Source organism: Sander lucioperca, chromosome 14 (genome assembly GCF_008315115.2).
Source record: "Sander lucioperca isolate FBNREF2018 chromosome 14, SLUC_FBN_1.2, whole genome shotgun sequence".
NCBI lineage: Eukaryota > Metazoa > Chordata > Actinopteri > Perciformes > Percidae > Sander > Sander lucioperca.
In genome coordinates, this window is record NC_050186.1 from 12207403 (window position 1) to 12216723 (window position 9321).

The following is a 9321-nucleotide window of genomic DNA, read 5'->3' on the forward strand; positions in this document are numbered from 1 at the left end:
CAAGGTAATGGAGCCTTTTATACATTGTCATGTTTCTTTAGAAATAAACAATGGACAAATAGAGTCTTTAAATGGTTCAGATGTAAAGTTATTCTCTGTCAAAGTGGCGCCAAAATGAATGGCAGTCAATGGAATGCTAACGGGAGGTGATGGCTTGGTAGCATCAAAATGGCGCCATAGGAGGTTCGCGGTCCGAGGAGAAGCTGACCCCCTTGCTATTTTGCAGCAGCTCTGTGTGGAGTTTAGCACCGCCCATGACGATTCTGACTGGTTTAAAGAAATGCCATTAAACCAGAGCACGTTTTCCTCCCATCCCCGATTGCTATGTGGAGTATAGCCAGACCCTCCCTCAGCGCGCTGTGGAGGAGGGTCTGGCAAAGGAGACTAACTTTCTTTCAATTTAAGATATTCAGGAGTATATTCTAAAGGAATTAAATCACATAATTGTTCTTTTATATTTATATTATTCTTCCTGTAAAGTTGTAATATGATTAAGTGATAAGATTAAAGTCTAAATATTATAGCTGTCAAATAAATGTAGTAGAATAGTTTCCTCTGAATGGAGTAAAAATCACTAGTGCAATGTACAGAGTACATTTGTTTTCAATTTTGAGGTACTTGTACTTTACTAGAGTGCTTTCATTTCATGCTACTTATTTTTAGTCTTTTGGTTTTGTTTCCCGCTGACCCCACACATCCTGGTCACAAACTGTTCAACCTACTTCCTCCTGGTAGATACAGGGCGCTGTTCGCCAAAACCAGCCGACACAAAGACAGTTTCTTTCCCCAAGCAGTCTCTTACACACACACACACACACACACACACACACACACACACACACACACACACACACACACACACACAACTGAGCAAATCTTACAATTACAATATTGTTATAAATATATTACCATTGCACTGAACTGCCTTGCACTATATTTATATTTAAATCTCAAATCTCAGACTATACTGATATTGCACTGTTCCTTCCCTCTCGTCAATTGTCTATTGACTGTACATTCAATCAATCAACTTTATTCAAGACACAAAGGTCCATAGAAACAGCACAATACAGATATATATATATATATATATATATATATATATATATATATATATATATATATATATATATATATATAAAAAACACAATACAAAACATTTAAGAATGGTGCCGGTGAGGCATCATTTATAATGTATAATAACATATACAGGCTTCGAGTCCAGTGTTTCCAAAAGCAAGATGTGTACCTTGTGTCACTCTTAGAAACATCAACTATGGACACAATGATCATATTCTTAGACCCTGTCAGTCTGCACATGAATCTATACATAAAATTTCTTAAAACAGCGTTAAAAGTGGGCACATTGTTAGACACAAACATTTCACTGGCACTACTCCACCTAAGAATTTTAAGCACAATTCTCAGTGCATCATTATAAGCCACTTGAAGTTTTTTCATTTTCGACTCACTAAAATTACACCATAGGTGGGCAGTATACAGTGGAGTGCAATAGGTTTTGAAGAGTGAAATATTTTTTTTTTTTGTTACATTGTTTTGTAAATTTGTAAATTCTATTGTATTGTTATACTGCATACTTAACAGTATTTTTTTATATATATATTTCTTACTGTCCTTTCTGGTTTTATTCTTTATATGTAAAGTGAGTGTTGTAATTCCTTGTTAGTTTACGCAAACCTGGCCATGATTCAACTCTCCTGCTCCACCCTCCAGTCCAGCTGGCGGCGCTAACACACCAGGACGCCGCGTGCGCGCCACTTAAAACCAAAATCAAAAGAAGTCGAGCAGCAGGAACGGAAAGAAACAGGAAGAATTAGAAGAAGACAACATCGGCACCACAATGAATAGGAGACTAATCAAGGTAAAAAAAAATGTTCCCGCATTTTAGAATTTAAGCTATTTTGTGTGGTTTTAAATAACTTGTTTCGGCTTTATGCGTGTCGCTACAGTGCCGTCGAAGAGAAAATGTCGTTAACGCGATAGTTTAACGTTCATCTGTCCGACAAAATGAAAGGATAACGACGTCCAACGGACGGCAACTAGTTTTAGTTTTAGTTTGAGACGCCGGCAGGGCGCGACTCAAGACAACTTAGACAGATAAAGCGTGAAGTCATGTGAAAACATGTTTTATTCTTAATCTTTAAACCAGGTAGCTTAGCAACCCCGCTTTCATGGCGAGAAGAAGCTGTGGCGGCTTGTTTTACGCGCTGTCACCGTCTGAAGGCTGTACAAAAAACATGGAGACTTTTGGGGTTGGGACGTGACGTCAGACGTCCACTGCGAGATAATATCTCACAAAAATAAATTGTATTGTGAAATAAGAAGACCAGACAACAGTCAATAATGTCGTGATACATGTTTAAAGAGGTAAATAGTGTACTGTGTACGCCATTACATTTGTCTGACAGCTTTTAGGCTACGTTCAGACTGCAAAAGTGGCCCAAATGTGATTTTTTTTTTTTTTTTGGGGGGTCAAATGTCCAAGTCAGACTTCTTTAGAAGTAGTGTGAACACTCAAATCTTGCCCAGATCTGAATTTTTCAAATCACTTCCATATGGAAATTAGTTTATCCTGCAAAATATTTTCAAACTAGATAAACTAATTTCCATTTCATCCTTCAAAACTATCATATCACCCTTGTTCGCGGACATATGCAGTTGCTTCTCTATATAATAATTTTTCCAGCTAAATATTTGAATGGTTTCTCCCTCTCTTACTCACCCATGTACCTGTGCACTTATCTCGTTATAAGTGTTTGTATTTCAAATTGTATTTATGTAATTTCTAAACTGTATTTCTAATGTATTTTTTATCTAGCCCTCCTTTCCTTTCCCTAAGTGGCCACTTGTCAGGCCGCCATTGTAAATAAGAACTATATATACACACATATGTGGTCCTGAATCAGACCCAGGTCTGATTTTTTTTTTCAATGCGGCCGCAGTGTGAACAACAAAGGCGGATTTGATGCAACTTTTACGTCAATCTGACATAGACATTTGTCACAATTATGCACCGGTGGGAGTTAGCCCTAGACACAGACAGTAAAATTAAAAACTTGACCAGGCCTACAACATGGAGAACAGTGATGGAGCAAGTCAATGGAGGGCGAGGGAGGTGTTAGACCTAATAAGTGTATGCTCATTAATGTTACAGCTGCCATTACACAGACATTTTGAAATAAAAGTGAAGATGCTTAGGCTACTTCCTCCATAACCTCCCTAACTTTAGTGCTTTAGCGTGCTGCGTCTGATGTCATTGTTATTGTTCTTTTGCGCATGCGGGTCAGTTCGAAACCACAAACCGTTCACACTGGGATCTGATATAGACCACATTTTAAAAGGTCATGTGGACAGCCAAACAACAAATCGGATCTGGGCAAAACATCCGAATTAAGCATTAAGACTTGCACGTAGTACTTTTCAGATGACAGTTTTTCCCTCTCCTTCCTGTCCAGTGAAAACCTCGTATCTCCAGATGTGTTGACGTTGAATGTTTGTGATAAACTGAAGGATGAAGTCTTCCTTTTTGTGTTGAGAAAATTCTTCTCCTTCTTAAGCTAAATAAAGTCTTTAAAAAGCCTCTTGGATCAGCTGGAAAATGCACCGAGCTGCAACAATTAGTCAACTAATCGATAAGTCGATCGACAGAAAGAATAATCCCCAACTATTTTGATAAAAATGTTCATGAAAATGCTGTTTTCAGCCTCTCTTATATGGAGATTTCATGCTTCTCTGTTTACTAATCCGAGTAAATTGAATAGTTTGGGTTTTGGACTGACAAAACAAGACATTTAAAGACATCACCTTGGACTTTTAGAAACCAGGATGGGCAGTCTTCATTATTTTCTGACATTTTAAAGACGTAAATAATAGTTAGTTGCAGCCCTTATCGTCACAAAGCTGAAAACGGGGCTGTTTTTCTGACACCATTAACAGTAAAATGAGCACAACTTTAAACATCTACAGCAGTAAAATGCAACAAACATTAATGCAGCGGTGAATATTAATCCAGAAACTTCAGATAGAAGAGGAAAACACTGACAGGGAACATTTCACTGCAACATACCTTTTACTTTTCACACATTAAGTACATTTTGCCTACATATTTTTACTCTTAAGTTAGGTTTTAAATGCAGGACTTTTGCTTGTGGTGGAGTATTTTCACAGTTTCTATCAGTTCTTTTACTTCAGTAAAGGATCTGAATATTTCTTGCACCGCAATAAATGTTGAAATCAGTTTGAAAAACGTCTTTGCCTCGAGTGTAATGAACTCTGTATGGCTGCCCAGTTTCTACAGCCTCTTACTTATACTTTCAGTGTGACACACCAGTAGTGGTTTTGGTTTTTGATTCTGTTGTGTGTGATACAGCAAAGCGTCTGAGTCAGGAATTCCCCTGCGTGATCAAAATGAGCGTTGTAACCACTTCCTGAATTCCTCAACAACTTAGTTTTACAATTCATGCTGACAGGAAGCAGGACAGAGATTGAATCCCTGCTTCCTTTTATATACTTTATTATATACTTTATACGAGTGGTGGAAGTAGTATTCAGATCATTTACTAAAGTAAAGTAGTAACAGAGCTCAACAGTGTTTAAATATCTACATTCATTATCATTTCAGGTCTCTCTCACTCACTCACACACACACACACACACACACACACACACACACACACACACACACACACACACACACACACACACACACACACACACCTTTAACCTAACAAAAGAGTTTTAAGCCTGGAACCGAGCCAACCAGCTACAAGGTGAATCGTGACCATAAAACATTTGATTTGGCGCAAAAGAACATTTCACAAAACGGTCAAAAAAAAGGCAAAGGTACGAGGCTGTGTACAGGAACGATCGTAGACTTCAGTGGTAGCAGATCATGGGTGCGGTTAACATTTCCATGGCAACCGCTAGCTCCACCAATCAGAGGCGTTGCTGTTAAGCTTGATTTATGCTTCTGCGTAAAATCTACGCCGTGGCTACGTACGTAGGTACGTGGAGACACGAACCTATGCCGTAGCCTGACGGGCACCTCTCGAAAAATGTAAACGCACGCCGCTCGGCCGTGGCTTGGCAGCGTTGCATTTCCCCCGACTCATTTCCTAGTTCTCCTTCTCCATAAACAACATGAAATTAAGGAGAGGGTTAACTTCTCCTGCTCCAGATTTCCCACCGTGGTCAGAAAATACAGGGGAGACACTTTGTTTCTCTCACTATGACTCTAGAGTCGCTACTCGCTTCTAAGCTAATCACCGTCACTCTCTCATTTTCTCCCTCGTTCTTCCACACTCCCCACGCACACATGCCGGCTCGACGCACACACCAACGCACAAAACATCAGGCCACTTATGTAGGCTATGGCGAAAGCTCTGCGTGGAGCCTCCGCAGAACCATAAATCAAGCTTTACACTTAGGATTGTGGGTAGTGTAGTACTTCTCCATGACATCGCGGATAAAACATGTTTGGCTTAAAACAACGTTTCAACGCTTCTACAGAAGCAGAAACCTTTGTTTCACAACCTCGTAGCTCGTAGAAAGTCTACCTCGGATGGTTTAGACATTATGGCTGATAATCAAAATCCTTACGGAGAAAATGAACGGGAGTTTTACTTCCGTAACCATACCGTTTGCGCTCTGTACCACTGTGTAGAAATACTCTAACAAATAAAAGTCCTGCATTCAAAATTTTACTTAAGAAAAAGATACAAAAGTATCAGCAATAATATGCACATTTCTCAACGTGCAGCTGGAGGAGGTGCTGCTGAATTTCATCAAGGGATCAATTACGTTTTATCTCAACCTGTAATATTAGACTTTGAACCGGTCTCTCAAGTTGGGACTGTGTTCCTGATCGTAATAAAAACGATGTCTTTCTAGTCAGTGAGCCAAACTTCAACAAAAAAATTTAAACATTTAATAAAACATGAACCTGGTGCATTATAAACATATTTCAGGGCTTCTCTGAGAATCTCTTTAATATCCAAGCTAAATTGGTGTTGTAACTAAAATGTCCCTAACCTAATAATTCAATTTGATTTATAGTATCAAATCATAAGAGTTATTTCAAGACACTTTACAGGTGGAGTGGGTCTAGACCAAACTCTATAATTTACAAAGACCCAACAATTTCCCAAAGAGCAAGCATTTAGTGCGACAGTGGCGAGGAAAAACTTCCTTTAGGGAGAAACCTCAGACAGACCCAGGCTCTTGGTAGGCGGTGTCTGACGGTGCCGGCTGGGGGTGTGATGAACAGTGGCAATAATAGTCATAAAGATAATGGAACAGTGACTAGAAATAGTAGTTGTAGTAGTTCATGATGTAGCAGGGCACAGCAGAGCATAGCAGGACGTAGCAGGGCACTGCAGGGCATAGCAGGATGTACCAGGGCGTAGCAGGACGTAGCAGGGCACTGCAGGGCATAGCAGGATGTACCAGGGCGTAGCAGGGCACGTCCTGCTATAATAACGTGATATCATCGCATCGGGACCTTGTAAATTGAATCGATTACGAAAATCATTGGCGATACACAGCGCAAGTTTGAAATGTCTACATTTCTGTCCTAACGATTTACATACCTGAAATTTATAGGCATCTAACAGTTCAAATACAACTTTATGGCAGGACGGTTGCATTAGATTGTACAGGTGTAAATGTATATTCCCCCTTTTGAGTCTCCGTCGTCTTGTGATTTTATCCCATTTTAAATTGACTGTTTTGTTTCAGGAGCTTGAAGAAATCCGCAAATGTGGGGCGAAGCATTTCCGCAGCATTCAAGTGGACGAATCAAATCTTTTGAACTGGCAAGGCCTTCTTGTTCCTGTGAGTATTGACTTGTGTTGCTCTCGTGTGTAGCAGCTGTCCTGCCGTAAACGTTTTATCATGAAACTTTTTTTTATGTCTCTCCAATCTACAAAGGATTGTCCTCCGTATGACAAGGGAGCATTTCGGATTGAGCTCATCTTCCCCGCGGAGTACCCCTTCAAGCCACCGAAGGTCACGTTCAAGACAAAAATCTACCACCCCAACATCGATGAGAAGGGCCAGGTGTGCCTGCCCATCATCAGTGTCGAGAACTGGAAGCCAGCCACAAGAACGGATCAAGGTGAGGCTTCAGAGAGCAGTAATCCTGCCTTTTTTTAAATTTATAACCTCTTATAATCTCGAATATCAAACTTTATTTAGCTTAATCATAGTTCAGCATAGGGCTGCACAGTTAATCACAATTATATCGAAATCACAATATGGACTAGTGCAATATCCAAATCACAAATTTGAGGTACTGGGAATTTATACTCTTTATTGAGCCCCAATGGGGAAATAACAATTTACACTCTGTTATTACACACTACACACAGGCCTGAAATACTAGGTGTTGAAATTAATCAAATAATCAATGCATCGAGACGTGGATGTGGACGATGTTGCATCGATAATCAGCCGGGCCATAATCGATTATTTCTGTTTACACTTTAATGTAGGCCTAACAACCTTTCTGTTTACATATTCTGTTATGTTTTGCACATTCAGGAAGTGCCGTGTGCTCAGTGCTGCAGTTTTATGTATCCAAAGTATTTAGTATTAGAGCACTGCAGAATGTTTTGTTTTTGAAGCTTGAAAAGCTATGAATTAAATATCCTATATGGCTTTAACAGAAAAATGTTTTTGATGCATCGTGACGTATCGAGATATTGAATCGAAGACATGATAATCGTAATCTAATCGGGAGATCAGTGAAGATTCACACTTCTATTACACACACACACACGCGCGCGCGCGCTCAGGTCCTTTACGTGCACTAATGGGGAGATGTCAGAGTGAGGGGGCTGTGACTGCTGAACAGGCAGAGTGCATAAATCCTGTATATTCTTGTTCCCTCTCTCTCTCCTCCAGTGATTCACAATCTCGTTAGTCTGGTGAACAGCCCTCAGCCAGAGCATCCGCTGAGGGCCGACCTGGCAGAGGAGTACAGCAAAGACCGCGCGAAATTCATGAAGAACGCCGAGGAGTTTACAAAGAAACACAGTGAAAAGCGACCCGTCGACTGACGACACAACGCTGCCGTCGGCCTCCTTTCTGTTTCCTGTTCAAAGAGCCTGCCCCGACTCTCTGTTCTCACCCCCCAAAACAACACAGAGATGCCCTGTTCTCGCGTACCTGCTTGTTTTAGCACTCTCCGACCACTTCTTAATAGAGGCTTGTGTTTCTGTTTCACTTTGCCAAAAAAAAAAAGCAGCAACAAAAGAAAGCAGGACTTTTTGTTGAATAGGCAGGCTCTGGCCTCCAGGTGTCACCGTTTGGTTGTTAAGACTTCTTTCTACTGATTTTTTGAACAAAAAAAAATAAGAAAATTGTCTGAGGTGGCATCCTGAAAAGTAAAATATCATCAATAATAAATAAAAAAAATAAAGTGCTGTTCTGCTTACTTAAATGTTGAATGTTTTTTTCAGATTAATCAGCTAAATCTAAAGCTGTTTATTTTTGTTGTCTTGTTTTTCTTTTTTTTCCCCCTCTTAAGATAACACTGTATTTTGTGAAATCACCTGTTGCAGTACACAGAAATTAAAGTTTGTTGCTGATGCAGAATTCTCCGTGTAATCGCAGCGATTTGTGAAAATGCAACAATGTTCACGTGTCCCTCGAAAATGTTTTTTTGTTGTATTTTGAGAGGAAAAAAAGTCTCCTATAATTAAAGTTCTTCCACCTCAGTTGGCCTCCCAGGAAAGTGCATAGTGTCAGTGAGCATCATATTATTTAGTTAACTATGGCTCAGACTCAGGCACTTCCAATTTTTTTCATCTTAAATTCAGTGGATTTATCTCTTTTTTTTAACTGTCTATTGATTTTTGTTTACTTACAATAAATGGATTTATCTCTTCTAACGCGTTCAAAGCTGTTCAGTTCTGCTTTAAAAAAGTAACATGCAAGGTTACCAACTCCTGCTCGTCTTACTTGTCATAACGCTGACAATATTTTCATATTAAGAACAAACTCTACAAAGCACTGATTGGTTCTAGTATTGTGATACAGTTTTCAAGCTACAGTTTGACTCTGGAGTTCAGTCAAACACTTATATTGGCTTCTCTCCTTCAATAACCCCAATGTAATTAGCCAGTTAATATCCTCTGATAGCTGTCTCTACGCCGTTACACGTATAAAGGCAATACATCCAACTGCAGCAGCTCATTAATGAATAAAGATATGTGATGGATGCTTAAACAAAACTGAATTGTTGTGTTTATTAATCCTCATTTTATCTTCACTACCTGTTTATGAAAATATGACAGGTTT

General features: G+C 39.5%; 1 protein-coding gene across 1 annotated transcript; it reads left to right on the forward strand.

Annotated features, from left to right (window-relative positions):
- The first annotated feature begins 1694 nt into the window (after positions 1-1694).
- On the forward strand, positions 1695-9249 carry ube2l3a (ubiquitin-conjugating enzyme E2L 3a). Its single transcript, XM_031301207.2, has 4 exons — positions 1695-1882; positions 6757-6852; positions 6949-7135; positions 7924-9249. The coding sequence occupies exons 1-4, from the start codon at positions 1862-1864 to the stop codon at positions 8076-8078; spliced, it is 459 nt and encodes a 152-aa protein (XP_031157067.1). The 5' UTR covers positions 1695-1861; the 3' UTR covers positions 8079-9249.
- Positions 9250-9321: the final 72 nt, after the last annotated feature.